Source organism: the organism of the source record quoted next, unplaced genomic scaffold (genome assembly GCF_019419815.1).
Source record: "Pyrus x bretschneideri cultivar Hongxiangsu unplaced genomic scaffold, Pyrus_bretschneideri_v1 Contig78, whole genome shotgun sequence".
In the NCBI taxonomy this organism is placed as follows: domain Eukaryota; kingdom Viridiplantae; phylum Streptophyta; class Magnoliopsida; order Rosales; family Rosaceae; genus Pyrus; species Pyrus x bretschneideri.
Window position 1 is genome coordinate 1662462 of NW_025999818.1, and position 23941 is coordinate 1686402.

General features: G+C 35.9%; 1 protein-coding gene and 1 long non-coding RNA gene across 2 annotated transcripts; both read left to right on the top strand.

Annotated features, from left to right (window-relative positions):
- Positions 1-2196: 2196 nt before the first annotated feature.
- On the top strand, positions 2197-3983 carry LOC125472967. Its single transcript, XR_007254914.1, has 3 exons — positions 2197-2402; positions 2649-2728; positions 3594-3983. It is a non-coding gene; the product is annotated as an uncharacterized LOC125472967 (long non-coding RNA).
- Positions 3984-9925: 5942 nt separating this feature from the next.
- On the top strand, positions 9926-12519 carry LOC103940303 (photosystem II 22 kDa protein, chloroplastic). The gene is made up of 4 exons (XM_048575110.1): positions 9926-10341; positions 10438-10551; positions 11700-11943; positions 12162-12519. Exons 1-4 carry the CDS (start codon positions 10123-10125, stop codon positions 12407-12409), a joined length of 825 nt encoding a protein of 274 aa, XP_048431067.1. The 5' UTR covers positions 9926-10122; the 3' UTR covers positions 12410-12519.
- Positions 12520-23941: the final 11422 nt, after the last annotated feature.

A 23941-nucleotide genomic window follows, 5' to 3' on the forward strand; every position in this document is an offset into this window, starting at 1 on the left:
TGAGGTTCACTAATTTCTAAATTAAGGTAATCTATTATAAACTACAGTCTACCTTTCTCTAAATTTATGGCTAACTGGTTTCTTAGAAACTCTCTTTCTTCTCTCAAGTTCTCTGAAGTTTGATCTATTGTTTTTTTTGCTTCTAAAACTTTATGTTGCACTTCTGTATTATTATATTTACTAATAAATGAAGGATGCTTAAGATAACGAAGATAAAACTTCTGCTTCTTCAAATTCCTGCTAATTCTTTTGGATATGTATGTTAATCTTCTCTTTATGCTAGTTATAGTTGGATGTCTGGGACAATAAATACTTGGTGGTTGTGGTTGACAAGGTCTACAATGACAGTAATATCTGTTGTTCATACAAAATAAACAAGTGTGATATCAGTTGTATCAATGACTTCTGTCCTCAAGGTATTTTACTATTATAATTATACTATTAAAATGCTAAACTTGGCCCTGATACCAGATTTGCAAGGCAAGCCTGGTCAAATAGTCGGATGACCATTATAACAACTAGCCATAAAACCTTTCACATGGAACTTGACATGTTTCAGCATGAATGCCACTCACAATGCAGGTATAAGGGCTTAATGGCTGAACTCAGAGGTACCCTGATTAATGTCAAGTTATTTGTATGGTAAGTATTCAACTATAACAGAGTGCTCGAACAAAGTATGATCGTCATTTTAATAGGTTAATAATATAACTACAATAGTGTTTCCTTGTTTTGGACTAGAAGTCTAATTAAACAAACACACTAAAGAAAAAAAACTTACTTAAGACTTGGAGATTGCTGGAATCTGTACACTTGAACTTTTATCGATATATAGAATGTTTACAAAGATAATTGTTTACAAGAAAGTGTTTACAAGGAAGTGTTTACAATGATGCTATGAAGGCTACGGATGCTTGAAGATGGTGTGAGTGTAGGGTGTTCAGGTATTGAGATGTTGAGGTGTGTTTGTACAATGAAGAGAACTTTTCTTATATAGATTGAGTGAGAATATTCTGATATTTTAAAAATTAAAATCTTCACAGATGTATGGTATGGACATCTCCTTGGTACTTGTCAGCTTCTACTATTGCTGAAATTGTCAGCACTGTTTCTGAAACGTGATCTGACTTATTTGTCTTCTTTTTGCTTTGCATGTGAACTTGCTTGTCTTCTTTTGCCTTGTCTTGATAAATGCATGTGAGCTTGTTGCAGGGATGTCTCTTGGAGCTCATTTTTTGCTTTTATTTTGAGCATGCATATGATCTTTCTGAAATGTTTTCCTTCCTTGTGTTCTTTCCCATGCCCAATTTGGGCATTATCAAAAACTTCTATCCTAATAATTAAAATGAAACCTTTTTGGGTGTTTTGGTTAGTTTTCCATTCTTTTTTTGGGTCAAAGCTTCTTCGTTCCTTTCTACTCATTACTTTTCTTTTTCTCTTCCTTTTCAAATTCAGGAAATGGGTACAAGCTGATGAGCCCCAACCAGATGAAAGATTTACCGGTTGAAGAAGGTGTGGTTTTGGGTGTATTGACCGCATCTTTGGGTGTAACTAGTTATTCCTTACTTGGGAACAAATTGGTTATTGGACAATAAAAATTGTAACAGGAGTACCATACACTATTCCTGTAATAGGCTTGCCTTTGGTTAAGTAAGCAGGCGTTGGAGTTGCAAATGGTGTAGTCGAGCGCGAATGTGCAGATCGACGTCGGTGTTGACGTCGAGCTTTGGGTGAAGGACAATTTGGATTTGCTCACCCATGGAGGCACTGTCGCAGTCGGGCATGACGAGGAGAGAAGGAGAGAGTGTGGTGGTCTGGTAGTGTCATTTCGCTAGATTGAGGACTATTAACAAGTAAATGAAGGCAGAAGAGCACAGAGCACACACAAGGGAGGGAAGTCTTAGCAGTCCCATGTTTATTGGGGAGTCTCGCTAAGACCACTTAGCGAAGGGGTTTGTCCATGCGTGTAATATTCCGAAAATTTTAAGTGGTGATTAATAGTGGATTATTTGTGTCAATTGTTAGTAAAATTAATTTGCCTTAATTGAGGTTTGGATCAATGGGCCTTTGGCCCATTAAAAAATCATATACTATTGAGACCATGCCTTGACTAGAAAAGAAAAGAATAAATAAATAAATAAATACAAAGCGCTTACATTAACAAATGGCTAGAAAAGAAAAGAATAAAAAAAAAATTAATAAATATAAAAGTGGGTGCTTACGTTAACAAATAAGGAGAAAAGGGGAAGGGGCTGTTCTACAAACCCCATTTCCTTGCCGCTCTCTTCTCCAGCCTAGGGAGATGGAAGAGGCTCCTCTCTTGTAGCTCTTAATTTGCCAAAAACAAATTTAAGGAAGAGGAAGTTAGTTTTCTTTTCCTTTGCTTGTGAAGATTAGAACGAGTGAGGTTCCTTTCTTTGTCTCCATTAGATTATCTATTTCTTACATTTGAAATCTAATTGTTATTTGGTTAGATAATCTTTGAATTAGATTGGGTGGGAGTAGGAAAAATGAAAGTATCATATTTCATGTTATAGTTTTAAAGATGAGCACCAAGTGCTTGATTAAAGTCCCCAATTAACTTTGACTCAGGATCTGCTTGTCTGGTATTTGTACTAGCAGTGTTTGATGATTTTTCTTACTTATAGATTAGGAAGAGAAGGACAAGGTGACTACAGAACAAGTCGACGAACACCGTCGGAGTTTAGCATCAACAAATTGTGTTGAGGTAGGGGAGTTTTAATCATAAAAACATTAAGATTTTTCATTTTTACTTGATAAAGGATTGTTGGCATTGTCGCTTTATTTCAACCTTACTTCAAATGTTTCTCCATTTTGACTATGTGAAAGGAGTGAAGAAAACGTTTCTCTATGGTTGGATTTTGATTTTCTTTCTACAACTTTGGTTTGTTCAAAGTAGTTGCAAAGGTTATTCAAGGTTTCATTTTTGACGTGCATGCCTTTTATTTGACTCATTATGAGATTTTGAAGCATGTTGAGATGAATGTTTAATTGTGAAAGTAGATGGAAAGTAGTATAATGCATGTGCAATTGAGAATGTTGAGAAATGTATGAATGAGCACAATGACCCGTGAAATTGTTAGATTATGGGCACAATGGCTCAATATTCCTTGGAAAAGCTCCATGTGTGGGCTGCGAGAATGAGTTGTCAATGTGATAAATATGTGTAATATGTATATTGGCCAAGTATATTACGATTCTTTCCAATCTGCTAGTCACTTGTTTTGGATAAAAAGAAAATATTTGTGATTAGTTGTGCTATTTTTCTTTAAAGATAATGGCTCCGTTGTTCTTATAACAAAAGAAAATGCTTTTGAACTGTGTATTGTGTACCGTGTTGTTATCAAAGCTACTAGTGCTCTGAAGCTTTGGTTTTCCTATAATATGTTTATTTCCAACCATTTCTAGACAATATTTCCGTTGTTGGATTACACAATAGTGGATGTGAATGATTTTGAATTACTCTTTATCATATTTCGGCATGAACCAAGAATTTAAATGACTACAGATTTACCGAAAAACCCCTATTGGGCATTTTATGCTTACCCGTTTTTCTTAAAATGTATTTTCAGGTGGTGTAAGGTTGACTAGTTGAGTTTTGAGTTGCAGCTTTATTGTGGACTAGTAGAAAAAGGAGTCCAGACATATATATCTTTTGGGTGAGCTGCCAAAGTATTTTGTATAGCTAGTCTTAGAATGTAAATGATCCTTTTGTTGCGTTGTAGATTAAGAAGAGGCTAGGCCACAATGGGTTAGTGTCTCTACTTACCTAGGCAATGAAAACCATGTAATATATGATCACTTGTTTTTGGCTTGTATAATTTTTGCTCATGTACATTTTTCATCAGATGACCTGAACATGATTTTCTTGTAAGAAGCCTTGAACAACTCATTATATTCTGTAAGGCTTAATGAGTTACCTTTGGAGAACCATTATGAAATTGGTTATATTTGTGGGTGTACTGTATATCTACTACTTAGGTTGCATTTTGCAAATTACAAATTTTGAACTTGTGGAACATAATCAGCTTTATTTCCAAAGTGACGTGGTGTTGCTGAAATTGTTCTTTTCAAAAGAAAAAAAAAAATAAAAAAAGGGAAGCAGCGCGCCTGTTTTAGATTTCAATTTTCCTATGCTTCCCAAACTTGAAAATTCATAAAATTTTAACACAAGTTAGATATGTCTACTTTGGACTTGGAAATTTTCTTACTTTTTGGTTTGACGAGCTATTTTCGGTAAATTTTATGGTACAGGTCGTTTCTGCAGTTTGTATTATTGCAAGAAGTCCTTAACATCTATTTCTTAAAGTTACCTTTGTAGTTTGGTTTAATATATTTGTTGAGTTTAAATTTTTCATTGACATAATCTTTGGCTAATAATTGTTTTACACTTTTAAACAACCACTTGGTTCTATTTAATTCTCCTAATCTCACACCTCGAGTATTGGGGTGTGACAATGCGAGTCCCTTTAGCCTCGTTAATCGTAATCCTAACATGGAACAAATACAAGACTAGACTAAGAATTAATTTAGTCTAGTCCAGTGACTGTTAGTAAGAACAAACAAACACACCCTTAGTTCCTTAGCGCAGTAGTTGGAGCGTGTTGATAACATATTGTACGCCTATTTTACTAAGGGATTATAGAGAGTGGGAGAGGGGCGGCAAGCAACGAGAGAAGCGAGAGTTTGGTGATTCTATGGTGACGATTTTTCATCTCATTGTGTCTTTATTTATAGTAGTAAAGATGAGAGAATCTTTACCTATCAAGTAATACATTACAACGAGAAACTATCTAAAAGATATTTATAGAATCCTATAAGGATTTATACAATCACACTTGTAAATAATTTAGGATTGCAACACGAAGTACATTATTTTAGAAACATGCATATATTTTTCTTTCTTTCGAACAAGCATTTTATCAAGTCATTTGACAGTGGTTATGGAAGGGCTAAAATCTCTTGAGAAATTCAAATCTCAATTACAAAAATAATCAATTTTTTAGTATGTGGTCGATAATCCAATTTCTCAAATATGATCTAGGGTGTTTAATTAGCAAAATTTAGAAAATTGCTGATCTTCAACTTAATTGCCTGTGTTATTTAATTAAACTCACCATTAAAAAACAAATCTTTACAAAATTACTCTCAACCGAGCCCTCAAATTTTACCCAACCCATTTTTTTCATCTTGAATTCAATCAGGCCATCATGTTTAATTGCCCCTTTTGATGCATCATGCATTTATCCTATGCCAAGGTTGCGAATTCGAATCTTTTCTTCTTCAATATTTTCTTGTGTGAAGGGGCAAAAAAATAAAAAGCCAAACTCTATCGTGCAACTGGGCTTGTGAGATGTTCTCATTCCACTGGCGGGTCCAGATCCCACCAAAAGAAGGAATCCTTAGTAGGAACTTAGGCATCATCCTGGGCAAGATGCCCTTACACCACATAATTGTTGTTAGACCATCTTTAACTCTTAGGTTAAAATTTAAAATTTTTTACTTAGAAAGTTTAGTACCTGTTTGGTATCCTATTTGAAATTTTTTATCATTTCTCAAAACATTTCTTAAAAATAAGTTTTTTTAAGACTTAAAAATTTGATTGGTTTGCAATTTAAAATTTTAAATCTTACGACTTAAACTAGACAAGGAGATCTAAAAAGAGGGGGTCGCAGGAGAGGGAGAAAGAGGAGAGAGGAGAAAAGAAAGTAAGAGATGATTGAAGGAAAGAGAAAGAAGTGAGAGGATCAGATAGAAATGAAGAGGAGAGAGAAAGAACTGAGAAAATGAAGAGAGCGGATTGGATGAGAGACGAGAAAAGTAAAAAAAAAAAAAGGGAAGAGAAGAAGAAGAAGAGAGAGAGAGATAGAGAGAGAGAGAGAAGGGGGGGGGAAGGAAGAGAAAATAAAAGAGTGAGTTTAAGTTTAAAAACTCTAAAAACTCACTTTTTATATTTTTACAGAATAGCCTATATTTTTGAGTTAATCTTGAATTCAGTTTTTAAAAATAGTCATACCAAACAAGTTTTTAATACCTAAAACTTGAAAATTATTTTTGAGTTTAAAAAGTTAGATTCAAGTAAAGTACCAAACAGACCCTTAAGTTTTAACTCAGAAACTGTTTGTTTGCTCTAACCCTTCTAGGTAAATTTTTAGTCCGAGATTACTAAAGAAAGAATTTAGGATAATTTTTTTCTTGAAATAACTTTCTTAAAAATAAAAATTTATGTAGACTATTCTAATTAATTTAACCTCAAAATATTTAGATTTTGATAATTATTGAAAAATCACTAAACCGACACCATGAAACTCGTTGAACACTATTGAAAAATCACTCGTTAGATTTGAGCATATAAGATCTTAGCGGTTAGATTCAATGAAGTTTTAAATATAAAACTAAAAAAAAATTCACATACATGGTGCCCAACCCACTAACCCATGAGGACATTTTGGCCTAAATTAAGAGCTCGTTTAGATATATTTTTAAAATGATTGAAAGCGCTTTTAGATAAAATGTTTTGGGTTTCAAAAGCTCTTTAAGTGCTTTTTATGAGAAGCACCAGTTATGTGCTTCTTCCAGGAAGCACTTTAAATACTTTTTCAGGATTTATTAACATTTTACTAAGGATTGTTTCGAAAAATATTTTCACCAAAAGCGCTTTCAGTCATTTTAAAAGCACATCCAAACGAGTTCTAAATTTGCCTCAGAAATGAATTTTGGGTTAAAATTCATATTTGCCCAAGAGTTGGAACAAGTTAAGGTAGATTTAGAACCTAAAATTTGAGTTTTACTCATAGGGTTGGAGTAGGTGTTAATATATAGTTCATTTTTCTTTAAAATTGTTTAAATATTACTGAATTACTGAGGTTTATATTGTACCAACAGAAACCTTGTAATATCCAGGTGCACTCTGCTTGTTCATCGATGTGTTCAAAGTTGATCCGTCGGCCTTAGATACTTTTTGTACCCAGCTTGTATTTTTGCAGGGCTTCTACTGAGTGTATGTGTGGTTCACATCTCCAACACTTGTGTGGACTCACTCAGCCGCTGAGGTCTGAACGTGACCTTAGAGAAAGATCCAAGTAAAGGCATGTGTTTTTGTAAATATCCCATAGTCCATATGCATGATGGTTTTGTTGATCCAATGCATGCATAAAGGAGACAACCTCATTAATTAACCTGGTTTAAGGTTTTAAAGAAACTAGCTAACTAGCGTTGAGCTTAATTGGGTTGACTCCATTTACTTGACACAAAACACTAAAAGTAGTCTAAAGTGTGAATGAGTTGTAAGGTCTCATTTGGTGATACTGGATTATGAGAGATTCTTTCATGTACTCAGGGCACCATATGATTATGATATCTCTCTCATCTCCTCTTGATTTCTACCAGTAGTAATAGAGGAGACGCTGATAAAATTGTGTATTGGATACGTGAGAGATCTCATGAACTAACTAGCCTTTGAAAACTGAATATGGTTGGTTGAGGCATGGAGCTTTAAATCCTGCCTATTACTTTATTCTAAAGTTGGGGAGGGGTGGTGGCTACAGTGCAATTGAAAGGAAGATAACCCCTGTGGTAAAAAAATTAGGATTTAAGTCCTGTAGTGAAGTCTGTTAGAATTTAAGTCCAAAATTGAAGATTTTGTCAACTCACTATTAATTGTTAGCATATAAAGGCTCACATGTGAGACTAAAAAGATAAAGTTAGTTTCACATATATCCCACGTGCTAACAACTAATGTAGAGTTCGGTTTTAGCTAATATGTGTGGCTCACATGATAATATTAACAGAGAGTTGATGAAATTTTCAATTTTGGGCCTAAGTCCTAATACACTTCATCACATGAGCTTAAATCCTAATTTTCTTAAATTATTTAGATATGGGGATGGTGTGGGTTAGTGGGTATGGCCCTACATGGGCTGTGGTGTGGATTTGTGGGTTTGGCCCTGTGGTATCCTTTGGTTAGAGTAATGTTTTTACCTATTTGAGCTCGTACTATGGTTGACACAATTAGTTGTGACTCATTTAAACATATCTGATATCTCTTTAAGGTTAACGATTTCATTAATGGAGCAAGTTAATTTTAATCAAATAGATAGTAGGTTGAATGCCGTTATATATAAGCATAGTTAGTTGTATTGTTGTTGAAAACAAATGTATTTCTTTTTTAATATTGCTTTAATAAATGGTCCACCAAATGTGACCAAGTTATGTTTGGCCACATAAAACAATAATGGATACTAGTACACCGTATTGTATTGTATTTTTAATTTATTGTTTTGCTAAAGTATTGTATTTGATTGGACTACATACTTATTGTACTAAACAACCCTAAATATTGTGCACACAACAATACACTATTATTTGGTCACCTTTAGCGTGTAATTAACCCAAAAAAAAAACTTGTACGAAATATGTTTGACATGCCATGTGACAAGAAAGATAGTGTATACATGTATAAACTGGTGATTAAATATGTTTGAACCACATGGCCAGGGGCATACTAACTTAGGGGCAAAGGGGATCAGTTGACCCTTCAAATTTCGGTGAATTTTCATGGATGACTTGGGTGCTGCCCCTTTGAAGGTTAGAGTTGCCTTACATATATGCCCTCCAACTGCTATATAAAATGCGTTAGAGAGGTGTTGCCACTTGACAGTCCATTCCTAATATTATCTACCTCTGGCTTGTTTGTTGGTTGTGATTACATTTGTAGGAATATATATAAAAAAAAAGAACGAAGTAAAAGACTATCCAAAAATGCAAAGTAAATGAAATGGTAATCTCAGAGAATTAACAAAGCATCACCATTCTAGGACAAACATATTAATGAGATGCAACGATATCAATCAATTTGTTAGTGTGTTCATGAGAAGTGTGTTCGTTTGTTAAGCATTCATATAAGAGCAGTCTTGGAACATGTTAAGTTACTCATTTGAATGAGGCCTTAACAGGTGTGCAATGTGCTTTTGCAAATGACTTTAGGCCTACGAAGACTCGATGAAATTGCGATTTGCACGCTATTTTTGTTAAAAAAATTTACTGACCCCCTAATAATATTTTCTGAATCCTGCCACTGCACGTGACAAGAAAGATAATATGTGTATAAAAAATGATACTTTTACTACCTATTTGTATCATCTATCTAACAGAGATGAGACCTACTTGTGTTACCAAGCCTTACCTCTATTAAAGAAATGGTACAAATAGATGATAAGTATAGCAATACTTAATGTGCATGCATAAACTAGTGATTCACTTACTTTTCTCGTAACACACGAGTTACAAAATCACATTAATGGCTACGCTCTGCAACATATGCATTATATTTTGTTGTTATGCTATGTTGCTATGTATGATTTGCAACTTTTCCAGTGAGGATCCTGGCCGGATTCTTTTTGTGAGAATCCCGGGAATCCTTCAATAATATCTGTTCATTATATATCGTGCGGTCAGTTTTTATTAGGTACTATTTATATTCAATTTTAAATAATAAAAATTACAATGATTTCTAACCGTACGATGTACGATAAACGAATGTGATTGGAGGATTCCTATGATCCTCACAAAGAGGATCCGGCGAGGATCCTCCTGGCAACTTTTCATCCCAACCTGTTACAAGGGAAAGGGATCCTCTCCGGATCCCTTCCACCAGATCCTACCAATCAACAAATTTGGGCCCTTGAAATTTGATCCAAAGGCTAAAAATAGGGGCCCCTTTAAAAGTTATAATAATATTAGCCGTTGGATTAAATTTCAAATGCTCGGATTTGTTGATTGGTAGGATTTAGTGGAAGGGATCTGGAGAGGATCCCTTTCCTGTTATAAGTGTACACGTGTCAGACCCACATTTTGTGGACTATTATGCTTCCCACTTTGTTGATGTTATTACAGTGAGGTAGGCTCGAACATTATCTCCAACATCACAAATTAATCAAAAGACGTGGGCATTCTAGTTGCCCATCAATTGCTCACATACCATATCCACATCTCTCACGATTTAAACTAGCTCTAACTCCCACACACACCTCTCGTTCTCGACCCCAAGCAACAAAGATAATCTTCTTCCAGCAATTCCAAATTTAAACCCTAGCAAAAACCATGGCTCAAACCATGCTTCTCATGTCCAGTAGTGTGTCTTCAGGCCATGTCGTCGACTTGAAGTCCTCAGACCCTTTACTCAAAGTACAAGTTCAAAGACTTAGGCCTAAGTCTTTCTCTCAACTTGTTTTCAGACCTCTCCCATCATCTTCTTTTGCCTCATCGTCTTCGACCGTTGTCGCTCTCTTCAAATCGAAAACAAAAGCTCCTGCCAAGAAGGTTTTCATTTCTTTCAACTACGTACATTTTTTCTTGTAGTTAAAACATAATTTTGTATGCATTTGTTTGATTGTTGTTTTTAACCAAATTGAACAGGCCCCGTCGCCGAAGCCGAAGGTTGAAGACGGTATCTTTGGAACTTCTGGGGGCATTGGTTTCACAAAGCAGAACGAGCTCTTTGTTGGTCGGGTTGCCATGATTGGCTTTGCTGTGAGTCATAATCTTCTTGCTCTTTTGTTCTATATTTATTCTTTACTTTCCATTTATATATGATTTTCATTTTATTGTTAGTTCTTTAAATCTCACTTTGTGTGCTTTTTAATACACTTCATTTTGTACTGCTTAAATTAGTAGACAAACTAGTTTGTGTTTAGTTTTTTAAAAAGTAAGAAACATTTTTTTGCCCATGATTAGAGATGTTATAATGGCATGTGGTTGAGGTTTGAAAAAAAGGCAGAATTTAGCTTGTACAATATTACATTATTGCCATGATTTTATTTTGTGATAAAAAATTAAATTGTCTTTTCATACTCTTTTATTTGACAAAGAAAATTTTGTTAAAAGATGGTTTAGATATTTATTTTTTAACCAAAAAAAAAAAACTCTGACAATAAAAGAGAAGTTTTCGTGAATAAAAAAAAATCACGATATAAACAAAAAGCCTAAAATAAGGACACACGAAGGAAGAGCATGAACCTGACTCTATGTATGCATCCAAAGAAGCTTTGAAAAACCAAATATAAAATGTTAGGAAATATAGAAAATCGTACATCCTGAATTTTCCTTTATTTAAACAGGTTGCTCTGAAGTAGTGGTACAAATGGTATCCATAGTTATGTTATCAAATCTTAACATAATATTAATGTAACAAAACCTAAAGTGGAGAAAATTCTTCTTACTTTCTTCTACCCACCATATATGTTCTTCGTGCCTGAAAAACGTAATAAGTAAACAGTGCAAACCTTTAAACATAGTTTAAATTAATAACATCTTCCGAGTTTTGCTATCTTATTGGTTTACAATTTGTTTTCATTACCATTATCTTTCAAGATTTGTTTAAAACTATTTAGTTTTCACCAATATCTCAAAATAATTTTGCACCAAATTTTTATATAATTCTCTCATTTCACTTTGCTTATAATTAGAATGAACGAAGTATTTTGAGATGGTAATAAAATTAGCATTATGAAGCATTTTCAGATATACACACAGTAAACCCTCACACATGCCGCTAAAATAGTCACAAGTCTTACCATATTTTAGATTTGGAAATACTAGAGAGATCATCATTGTAAACCATATTTTGCAAATCACGTAATGTGACGGTTCATGAGAAATTTGTCTTTCAAACATTGCAGGCATCATTGTTGGGAGAAGCAATTACAGGAAAAGGAATTCTTTCACAATTGAACTTGGAAACCGGAGTTCCCATCTATGAAGCTGAACCACTTCTTCTCTTCTTCATCCTTTTCACCCTACTTGGGGCCATTGGAGCTCTAGGTGACCGTGGTAGATTCGTCGATGACCCGCCCACTGGAATTGAAGGGGCAGTGATCCGTCCAGGCAAAGGATTAAAATCAGCCTTGGGTCTCAATGAAGGAGGTAACTAATTTACAATTCAAGATAAATAATGTTCAAAATACATGGTACATGTTAAATTGTTACATTGTCAGTTTGGACATACAAAAGTTCCATAAATTGATAGTTTTACAACATAACATGTATAACGAGAATACATTATTCTACAAAACGAAGTAATTTACATTACGTGGCATGACCTAGATGATCTAAGGAGTTTCTGTTGTTTTACAAATGCATAGGTCCTCTATTTGGATTCACAAAGGCGAACGAGCTATTTGTGGGAAGATTGGCACAGTTGGGATTTGCATTCTCTCTAATAGGAGAAATCATCACAGGGAAGGGAGCACTAGCCCAGTTAAACATTGAGACTGGAGTCCCCATTAACGAAATCGAACCCCTTGTGTTGCTCAATGTTGTCTTCTTCTTCATTGCTGCAGTGAATCCCGGAACTGGTAAGTTCATCACAGATGTGGATGAAGAAGACTAGAGAGAGAGAGAGAGAGAGACAATGCTCACTACATCAAACTTATTTTAATCATGTATGAGAAAATACTTCTTCCTTTCTCTAATTCTTATATCATCGATCTTTTTATTTTCCTTTGGTCATGTTGACCTTAAATATACTGTCTTTTTGCACTAGCTTTTAAATTCCTATGGTTATTGGTTACAACGCACACAAAAAAAGCAGAAAATGAAAGTAAGAGAGTGAGAATTTGATGCAATGAGCTAGCTTTCAACTCTACTGAGTTAACTTGCTTAACACGCTAGGTTTGTAAATTGTTATCCCCTACCGGGTTTACCGTATCGGATCTACCAAATGCGACATTGTCTTTCATAGAATTAACTTACTTGCCAAGCTAGGTTTGCAAATTTTAATATCCTATAAGATTTTATTAATTGGATCTACCAATGCGACGGTGTCTAAAAATCCTAAGTTTGGAAGCGGAATTCATCTAAAACTCATATTGGTGAGATTATTTTGGCATTTAACATTGGGACAAGAAGTAATCAAATAATCCTTAAGGAAATTTAACTATGCAAATTACGTTTGTATCATGTCTCTACCACATCAAATTGTGAAAATCGTTCTACATTTGCAACTAACCCTTTAAAAACAATGTTTTCTCTGTGATTACTAGAAAATGCGCGCACATCATGTGTGAAAATTTAGAGAGAGAGAGAGAGAGAGAGAGAGAGAGATGTGGGGTGGGATGCTTTGGTGATATGTTGGCGAGGGGGGAGAAAAAATACTGAAAACTTTTCTATGAAATTACCTTAATGGCTATGATTTTTTTTTTTTTAATATTCTTATTGAATGGTGAATAAATGATTAAATCTTCTTTTCATCCTTTTTTATTGACAAAGAGGATTTTCTTAATAGGTATCACAACTTATTGATAACAACTAACCCTTTAAAATGTGTTTTTTGGGTAAGTGAGAGGTCTTAGATTCGATTCTCGCTAAAGACGAATTTGAACCACATTATTACTAACCCATTGTGAGGCTTAGCCTACTCCTCTACCCCTTTAATGTAGATAGTATCGTTTGCTAAAAAAAATGTGTTTGTTCAATGATTATGAATAAGAATACTTTACAAACTAATTTAGGCAAATCACAAACATCTTGTATCTTAGTATATGAAAAAAGAAAATTTCTGATTCAATTTTACTTATCTATATCAATTTATTCAATTTTATTTATCTATATCAATCTATACTACTAGATTTTTAGTCAACTAACTATAAAATAATTTTTTGTCAACTATATATTGTAATATTTTTTTTATCAACTATCTTTACTATTAATAAGAGAGAATGCTTAGTTTTCCTAATTAAAAGCAAAGGAACACAATTCAAAGCAGTGAACAACAATATTAGTAGCGATAGGTAGTGAAAATCAAAGAAAAATCATGTAAAGCAATACGTTTAATCCCCCCTTGCTAGACCTGGCATTCGGGTCGTGTTTCTCGTGTTTGTGTCGTACCCGATAGCTTAACGAGTCAGTGTCGTGTAAAGTAAACGGGTAGTATGACCCGATCCGAAAGCAACGCATTAATATTATCAGTTAATATGACCCGACCCGTTACCCGTTAAGAAAAATATATTTTAAATCAATAAAAATGAAAATGAAAAACATAATTTGACCCAAAAAAATGTAAACATAATACTAAATTTCGGAGTTGACCCCTTCATGAAAGTTGTAAAGCTTTTCATTATGAGTGATTACATTTTTCACACTTCTACAATAATTATTATTAATTTTATTAATTTTGCACTCAAATAAAAAAACACTGTTCATGAGATTTGGAGGGTTTTAAGAATCTAAACGACCATGTAACCATCGTCTAAGCGTTGAGGATGCAATTATGAACGTTTGTTATGCTTTCACATCTTTCAGACTTTTACATTAATGATTATAAATTTTGTTTATTTTGAACTCCCTTAAAAATACTATTCATGAGAGTTTGTATGGTTTTAAAAATTCAAACGATCATATACCCATCGTTCAAGCGTAGAGGATGCAACTACGAGCGTTTGCATATTTTTTGTACATGTAAATTAATTATTATAATTTTTTAATGTGTTTGGTATTTTTAAATTACTTGATATTTTTATTTTTTAATGTGTTTTATGATTTTTTTCACATCCTGGCCCGGGGGGGACCACTTCCCGGGCCCGGTCCATCACCGTAGCACGATATTGTCCGCTTTAGGCCCCGACCACGCCTTCACGGTTTTGTTTTTGGAAACTCACACGAGAACTTCCCGATGGGTCACCTATCCTGGGAATGTTCTTGCGCGCTACTCGCTTAACTTCGGAGTTCCCATGGAACTCGAAGCCAATGAGATCCCAAAAAACCTCATGCTAGGTAGGGATGAGAATATACATATAAGGATCACTCCCCTGGGTGATGTGGGATGTCACAATCCACCCCCTTTAGGGGCCCGACGTCCTTGTTGGCACACCACGGCCAGGGTTAGGCTCTGATACCAAATTGTCACATCCCGGCCCGGGCAGGACCACTTCCCGTGACCGACTCCACCGTAGCACGATATTGTCCGCTTTGGGCCCCAGCACACCCTCACGGTTTTGTTTCTGGGAACTCACACGAGAACTTCCCAATGAGTCACCCATCATGGGAGTGCTCTCGCGCGCTACTCGCTTAACTTCGGAGTTCTGATAGAACACGAAGCCAGTGAGCTCCCAAAAGGCTCGTGCTAGGTAGGGATGTGAATATACATATAAGGATCACTCCCATGGGTGATGTGGGATGTCACAATTTTTAATCTCAATCTTTGCCTATAAAAATAAATAAATAAATAAAACTTAAATTTTAAAATTTATATAGAATAATAATAGAATAATAATTAATAAACAATATATACATATTCATTATATCTATTGTATTTTATAGTAAGTTTTTTTTTAGTAGTTTAAAAAATTAAAATCATCAAAATAACTTTTTTCTTATCGTGTCGAAATAGGTTACCCATGTGTCACTTTTGTATAAACCTGTTAAGGACCCGTTATTAATAGTTTATTATTGCGTGACCCGATAATGATCCGATTAGTTATCTTGTTAACCTGAAACCCGTTATTTTCGTGTCGTGTTAACGGGTCATGTAAGAAATTGTTAAGTCTACCCCCTGCCCTCTAGCCCCGCCCCCCAAAACACACACGTGCGCGCGCACACACGCACACATAAACTAAACATTGTCCTCAATGTTTCAAAAATCAAACTCAAACAAGAAAGCAATAAAAGACATACTAGCAACAATAATGTTTCAAAAATAAAACTCAAATAAGACTCACAAAACGAGACAATTATGACAAAATAAAAAAAATAAAGAGAAGGGTAAAAGAAAACAAATCTTGTCGCAGAAGCTGAAAATTATGTTGTCTCCATCTTTTAACATATGGATTGCCTCCCAAGAAGCATTTTTTAACGTCTTCCAGTCAGGTAAGAAGCGTTTTTTAACATCTTCCAGTCGGATGATACCTCCAGTTAATCCTTTCTAGTAGCTGCAACATGGAGGGGTACTGAAGGATATATTTGTGAAAACTAGTTCATTTGAGCAACATCTATGCATTCTATTAACAATTAAAAGGCGGAATCATGCTTGTATGCACTCACAAACAAAACTTTACCCATGAAATTCAGAGCCTAGTAGTTATGGTGAACCAAGACTCAACTCAAAAATCGAAGTGAATTGAGAAATCTTATACCTTTGTTGATTCCTCTTTGCATAAGCAAAGGCTAATCACCCAAGATAGAGGGCCTTCATTCCTTACTTCTTAGCTCCATGGATTTCTTGGAGGAGGATGGATGAATGGATTCTCCAAGTTCCCAAAATAGAGAACCTCTAAGTCTCCACACCAAGGAGAGCATTGATGAAGAGATGAGTGACCTAAAGGAAGTAAGATTGCTAGCTATGTTCCTCTAGGGTGGCCGGCCTTTTAGAGAGAAAAGGGAGCTTGTGTTCTCATCTTTTCTCCAAAAGAAACCCTAAGGATGAAATGGTTATAAAGTTGCCTTTATGCCACCTCACAATGGAGTGGCAAACTTGCAATTAAGGCAAGTTCACTACCCCTCTCTATATGGCTGGCCTTAAGGGCTTATTGGGCTTTCAAGCCCTTTGTGTTTTCAAGTTGTCATAGCGAACGATCCGTTTTTCAACACTCACAATCCGGGTTGGATAGATCATCCAAATTTCAAGTGGAGGGAACCTCAACAAATTCAACAAGGAGGATTTTGGCAACCACCTCAAGGGTTTTATCAAAAACTATGCAGCCACCACAAATTCCCCCACAACAATTTGATCCAAATCCAAGTATATATGTTGATCATGACAAAATTCTTCAAACACTAACGGCTTGGACGTAGGGTCTACAAAACCAAGCTAAAAAGATGGTCAACATGAAGAATTAAATTTGATAGATGGCAAAGTTGAAAAATCAAATGCGAAAATAGCGGAATTCATGGGACAAATTTGAGGGCAAGACAAACTTCTTAGCTCACTTATTGTCAATCCGACAAGAGGTTTGAGACCGCTAAAGGTTCACTATAAGAAATGTTACGGAGGTTGGAAGTGAGACAAAGACGTCCAAACAAGCAAAAAAAAAAAAAAGGACGAACAGTTGTTGTCTAAAGATGATGAGAATGTTCCAACCATGGCAAGGAAGGAGCAATCATTGCGGCAACCCCCACTAAAGGTTCACTTTGAGAAATGGTAAGGAGGTTGGAAGTGAGCTAAAGACATCCAAACAAGCAAAAAAAAAAGGACAAACAGTTGTTGTCTAAAGATGATGAGAATGTTCCATCCATGGCAAGGAAGGAGCAATCGTTGCGGCAACCCCCGCCCACCACCAAGCTCAATTTCGCAGCCTCCTTCACTCCATTGCCAATCAACACAAGTAATATTGTTCAAAATTCAATTCTTTTGAACCTTATTAATCCAAATGTACTTTCCCTTAAAGCTTTGCTTAGTCTAAGAAAGAAGATCATGAAAGAGACACTTAGAAACCTTCCGAAAAGTGCAAGTTACTTTTCAACTTCTTAATGTGTTAAAGCAAGTTCCGAAGTATGCCAAATTTTTTAAGGACCTTTGTACAACAAGAAAAAGGATTCCAGAGAAAGAAGGTTAGGGAATATTTAGAATTTACCAATGAGGATGTAATTGAGACTAGGGGTGGGTTTAAAAAACCGAAAACCAAAAAAAACTGAGCCAAACACCGAATCGAAGTTGAAAAAAAAAAAAACCAAACCGAACTGAACCGAAATTGGTCGATTCGATTTCAATTTTGGTGGTCCAGAAACTAAATCAGATCGAACCAAACCGGTTTATATTTAATTATTTATATATATATATATTTTTTAATTATATAAATCATATACAAATACTCAAAATCTAGAGGCCAGATGTTTTGAACCCCTTACCTCCAGGTTGAGAGTGTTTACTTCAGCCAACTTGACAACAAGCTTTGTGCTGCTATAATCGTATTAGTAAAATATTTATCCTGATTCTGGATCTTTAATTCTTTATAAGATTTCTAAACACAAAACCCTAGCCGTCCCATTTACTCCCATTTCATCTCTTATTTGTTCTAACTTCTCAACCTCTTTCTTTCCCACCGTCAAATTCTTGCACCTCCATGCTCTGCTTTCTTCCTCCCTTCCTCCAAATCAGACACTCTCTCCGTTTTCTTCGGTTCTCCTCATGAATTTCTTCTTCCAAACAGTGATTTGCCCTCGCCATTTTCGAGTTGGAACCCCCTCCAAATCAGAAGATTCTAATCCAGATTTTCCATTCTTTCTGAGGCAATTTTTTAATCAAAATGGATGTGATTTATATTGAGGGTTTGTTGAATTAAAATGGATCTTTTTTTATTTATTTATCATTTTATTGGTATTTTGCATATTGTTCATCTCTCTGAGGTAATTTTTGGAACCCCCATTGTCTGCATAAATAAGAATGATTGATATTTCAAGTTAATTTTGGCTCCTTCATCATCTCCTTTTTTTTCGTCTTTTCCTTCTTCCATGAATACATGTACAACATTTGACACACCCCGATCGAGATCAGGGCATGCTGGTCGTCACGTGGAAGTGGCGTAACCATGTGCACAGTGCGGAAGCTAATAAAATAATAATAGAAATAGTACAAATAAATAAAACTAGCTTTACACAACGTAATAAAAATCAAGTGCAAGCGTAAGTGTGAACCCTAAGTTCAGAGTATAAAGCCTAATGCAGTCCAAAAGGGAAAGACGACAACAAAAGCACACCCGAAGGTGGTCCTACGCTGGTGGTGGTCTGTCAGATATGCCGGAAAAGTCATCAGGGAAGCCACCAAACGTGCTAGCCAACTAGAACCTGGAGGGGCGCAAAACAAAAGAGTGAGTAGGCAAAAACAAAGCTTTTCGAAAACCAATTCAATAAATAAGTTCTAACCCCTCGCCGTAAAACCTGTATACTTCCCAGAAAATAGCATATATATATATAAGTCATGCTTGAGAAGCGTGCCATGCAATATGTATCGAAGTAATATGCCAGTGCTCAGGAAACATCAAATCAATACCATGTAACTGTCAGCCGGAGTCACCTAATGTGACCTGTACGGCCGAATCTAGAGCTCGAATCTCCATCTCACTAACTATACCTGCACACGAGTCGGAACCACCTAAAGTGGTCTGTACGACAGGTCTGGGTGTAATATAAGTACGCTCAAGTGCTACGATCACGTGAAGGCTGGGCGAATAATCGCGGGTCACCTACGAGTCGGAACCACCTAAAGTGGTCTGTACGACAGGACTGTGCACCTAACTTGGATCCAAGATGAGCGTGTGGTGCGGGAGGTGAACATCACGTGAAGGACTGTGCCCTACTCTGGGCGGGAGCACTAACACCGGGGGTGCAGGTTATGAGCTCTCTAAGTCTCTAGAATTACTACTGAACGTAAATAGAAATTATACTCACCTGGCACTCACCTGTGCGTCCACAGCACCAATATACATATGTATAAATGCAACTAACAATGTATAACAACGGCAATATAATGCATGGCGTATAATGAATAAACGATTCAAAATCAATTTCTGGGAAAAGTATAAGTATATAGGTATATACGGAAAACCAAAAGCCCACTCACTGGTAAGTGGAAGGGTCGTAACCCCCTTGCCTCGAGTGACCACGCTTGTCCTCGGGATACGTCTCACCTATATGCGAAACAACTATAAAAACGTTAATTTTAAAGCACATAACCAACCTTTAGAAATAACTTCTCATACATTGCTCAAATAGGGTGTATGAATACACCAACGTGATCTACTCAACCTCAGGAACATCCCCATATTTTTAAAATAATTTTTCACCGTCGCATGCGCCCTCACGCGTCGGCCAAGGCACGGCCACACGCGCCGGCCACGCGCAGGCCGTGCCTGGCACGCTGATGGCGCCAGTTGACGCCGTCAGGAATATTCTGTTATTCCCTAACGGTTTCCGTCAACGGCGTTAGGAATATTCCGTCCAACTGACGAATATTCCGTCGTCTTCTCCGGCGAGACTCCGGCGCCGGAAAATCGGGAAAAACTTCTAATCGTTCTATCTTCTTCGTTTTTCAACCAAATTTCACAAAATTGGTATCAAAATGAAGCTTACAACGAGAGGAACAAAACCATACCACTTTCAAGTGCTAAAATCCACGAAATCTCACCTGAAAAACTCCACCCTTTCCGGCCAACTTCGAAACTCACAATCCCGACATCCAAAACCTTCAAACGAACCACTCCGAGCCTCCTAGGGACCTCACCAAGCTTCCTACAAGCTTGAAATTCCCAAAATCGTGAGAAATCACGTGTGCATGAACAGTACCAAAATCGGGCAACCCGAGTTCGACTTGAAAACGAAGGTAACCTTACCTGAAATGGGTATGGTTGGACTCCTACGAGCCTCACGAGCATGGATATGTATTTTGTTTCTTCGATCTGTGAATATTTAATGGGTGTGTGTGTGTGTCCGTACGATGGTGATGATAATGGAAGGGAAAGGGACTCGGGGTAGGGGGTACAGGGCTGAGGAAAGGTGAGGGTGAGTGTGGGGAGGTGTGTGGTGCAAAACCAGCCACACAAACCAAAAAGAACAACCACACAACGAAAAATCTCGCTAGGGGCAAAATCGTCTTTTCACGCGTACGTTTTTAAAATTTTCGGGACGGGCTGTCACAACATTCTCCTATAAAAAAATTCATCTCCTAATTCTTTTTCTTTTCCGTCTTTTCCTTCTTGGTTCCTAATTATTTATTGTCTCAATTGATTAAGATTTCTTGCATAATCTGATTAGCTTATTGTTTGCCATGTATGTTTCAATGTCAGCAAATCGGAATTTGCATAAGCATTTCCTTGTCATTTTTTGTGTTGCATATGCCCCTATTAGAGGGTTTTACTATGTGACTACAGGGTTAAAAAAAATTGAAACCGAACTAAAACCGGACCGTAAAAAATCAAATCGAAAAAAAAAAAAAATCAAACCAAAAAATATAAACCGAAACTAGAATTGAACCAATATTTCGGTTTTGGCAAAAAACCGAACCGAATGAAACCAAACTCACCTCTACTTGAGACAACCATTGCCAAAGGAATTGGATTTGATGACACGGGACAAGCCACTGCCCTCAAACCAAATATAGCTGAGAGCAACATTCTTGAAGTTTTGAAATCTTGGTTGTCCTTGAGTTCTTGTCGTAACACACTAGTAAGCCACCTCCCTTAATTTCAATTCTCTTTTCTAGTAACAAGTTGTTACCTTTAGTTATTCAGGCACCCACTCTTAAGTTTAAACTGTTACCAGATCATTTGAAGTATCACTTTCCGTTTGAAGATCAAATCCATGGAAGTTTTGAGGAGCACGTTATGGAGGATGTACCAGTTGGAAATGTGCCCAAAAGCCAATCATATGATGATACTTTACAGACATTTCACATGTTAAACTAATCTAGTTTAATATAAAGGGCTAAGATTATTGTTTAAATGCGTCTCATATAAATGTTTTATGCTCAAACAATAAGTCCAAAAAATATGTAATTGGGAGAATGTGATCTAAAGAAGTTAGATTCATAAGACAATTCTATTTTGTATACATATCCTAAACGTTCCTGATCATATGACTGCCAATTGAGTATTGACAGTCCGTTAAGATCAGTATGTGCTATGTCTTTTCTTAGGGAGAGTGACTGGTCTCGAGTCATTGGTGTGACTGACATCAAGACAAGCATGTAGGTGCTTAATGGAGAATGAGTCCACTGAACATGATCAACAAGGAGTTCTCATACTCATGGTTAGGATAATGCAAAGTAGTCATTTGACCTAGGCATTATAGTTGTCTTGTGGTTAGGTCTTTGATATTTGACTATGTCAAAGTCACTTCATCAGAGGGTGTCCACGGCATAGTTGGGGTTAAGCCACTTAGCCATGGAGGCAAGTGAATGCACAACAAAGGATCTCTAACCTTCAACCGTTTGAGGGACAATACTCTATGATATGATTAAGAATTTTTGGCCAGAGTATGAATGAGATTTAGGAAGTCGTTCCAAATCACATTCATGGTAATCATATAAGTAAGAGAATCACATGAGATAGTAGACATGAATAAACTATCAAACTAAACAATGCGGTCAAAAGTATTGTATTAGAGAAAGACCGTATTGCCTTGTAATCTTACACTGAATAGGTTCTCCACCTTTTCTGATTAGCTTACATAGACATGATATATTGCTAGGTGTCACTCATGGTTTGTGAAAGCCTTAAAGGTGTGTAATCACTAAAGGGAGAATTGAAAGTAAGTTTCAATTCATAATCGATTTGAAGAGTTCTAATCACTCATTGCCTTACTAAAAGGAACGTAATGGATCATACACCGTGTAAGGATAATTAAATGGTTTAATTATTTATGGCAAGGATTAATTAATATGATGATTAATCAAACAAATAAGTTCGTTTTAGACCTTGGGTTAGTTTTGGGCCGCAAGGCCCAATGGGACACACTCATTAACCCTCATATTTTCCGAAGTTCTATAAAAAGAAAGACTCTTCACTCTTGAAATTACTCCTCTCAAGACATCTAACTACGATTTTCCTACTATGTAATAACTACTACCACTTTTTCTTTTCCTACAATGACTCAAGAAAGCTGTTAGACCCACCATAGTGTCATATTTTCTCACCCACATTATAAACACACACAACATAAAAATAAAAATAAAATTTGAAATGTTATTTCCCATTGTTGGAAATGTGCCCTAAACCTAATTTTATGATCATACATTACAGACATTTCACATGTTAAACTAAACTAGTTTAATATAAGAGCACATATTATTGTTTAAAGCCGGCTCATATAAATGTTATACGCTTAAATAATAAGTCCAACAAATATGTAATTAGGAGAATGTGATCTAAAGAACTTAAGTTCATAAGACCATTCTCTTTCGTACACATATCCTAAACGTTTCTGATCATATGATTGCCAATTGGCATTGATGATCCTTTAAGATCAATACATGTTATGTCTTCTTTATTGGAAAGTGATTGGTCTCGACTCATTGCTATGATTGATATCAAGACAAGTATGTACGTGTGAGTCCACTAAAACATAGAAACATACTTCCCCCATTTAATCGTTAAATGCATGTATTATGTTACTTAATGAACTTAGTTTTTCAAGAATTTTCCTTCAATTTCCCCACCACTATTATTCCTAAAAACTGAAATTCTCTTTCTCCCACAACGAAGTCTTTTCAAATGATAATCTACTAGTAAATGAATGACCTCCAATGTTTTGCTACTATGTGATTATGCACTCCAATAACTACCGTCAATATCCCATTACCCTCAGTTGCTAGCTTTTTACCCTTTAATTGGAAAAGGCATCCACACTTTTTCATTCCATAATTCCTTCTATCCTCCCACTTTATGTCTTTTTTGCAAATTTGGCTTGCATATTGTTCATTCATTTCACAGCCTAATGTAAGATTAATTGTCTTCACTTATAAGTGAGAATTTCTATTCACTTGGACGTGAGAGGTCTTCTATTCGATTATCATAAAAAACAAAATTGAAGCACATTATTATTAATCCATTATAAAGCATAACTCACTTCTTCATCCCTCTAGAGTAAATATTATCGTTTGTTAAAAAAACACTATTTTATTCATTACCTTGCGAAAGCTCATTATCTGGCACTTCGCCATCACAGTCATGCCAACCTTTACAAAAAGGGTTGATAATTGATAGGGCAATCAAACCCAGCCAAAAATAAATAAAATAAGGACACGTGCAACATAATTACGTACAAAAAATATTCGACAACCTGGAAAAATTCCACTGTTACTATCATTTTTAATTTAAATTGAGAAATAATTAATCATATAAATCCAAGTGCCTCCTTGGTGCCGTTAGTGTACACGTCAGCACAAAGAAAACTATTCACAGAGAGAGAGAGAGAGAGTGAGAGAGAGCGCGTTGTC

Excerpts from the sequence above, each read along its gene's own strand:
- LOC103940303 (XM_048575110.1), top strand. The coding sequence starts at position 10,123 with ATGGCTCAAACCATGCTTCTCATGTCCAGTAGTGTGTCTTCAGGCCAT. Across the intron at positions 10,342-10,437 it reads CAAAAGCTCCTGCCAAGAAG|GCCCCGTCGCCGAAGCCGAA; the intron begins GTTTTCATTTCT and ends CAAATTGAACAG. Across the intron at positions 10,552-11,699 it reads TTGCCATGATTGGCTTTGCT|GCATCATTGTTGGGAGAAGC; the intron begins GTGAGTCATAAT and ends CAAACATTGCAG.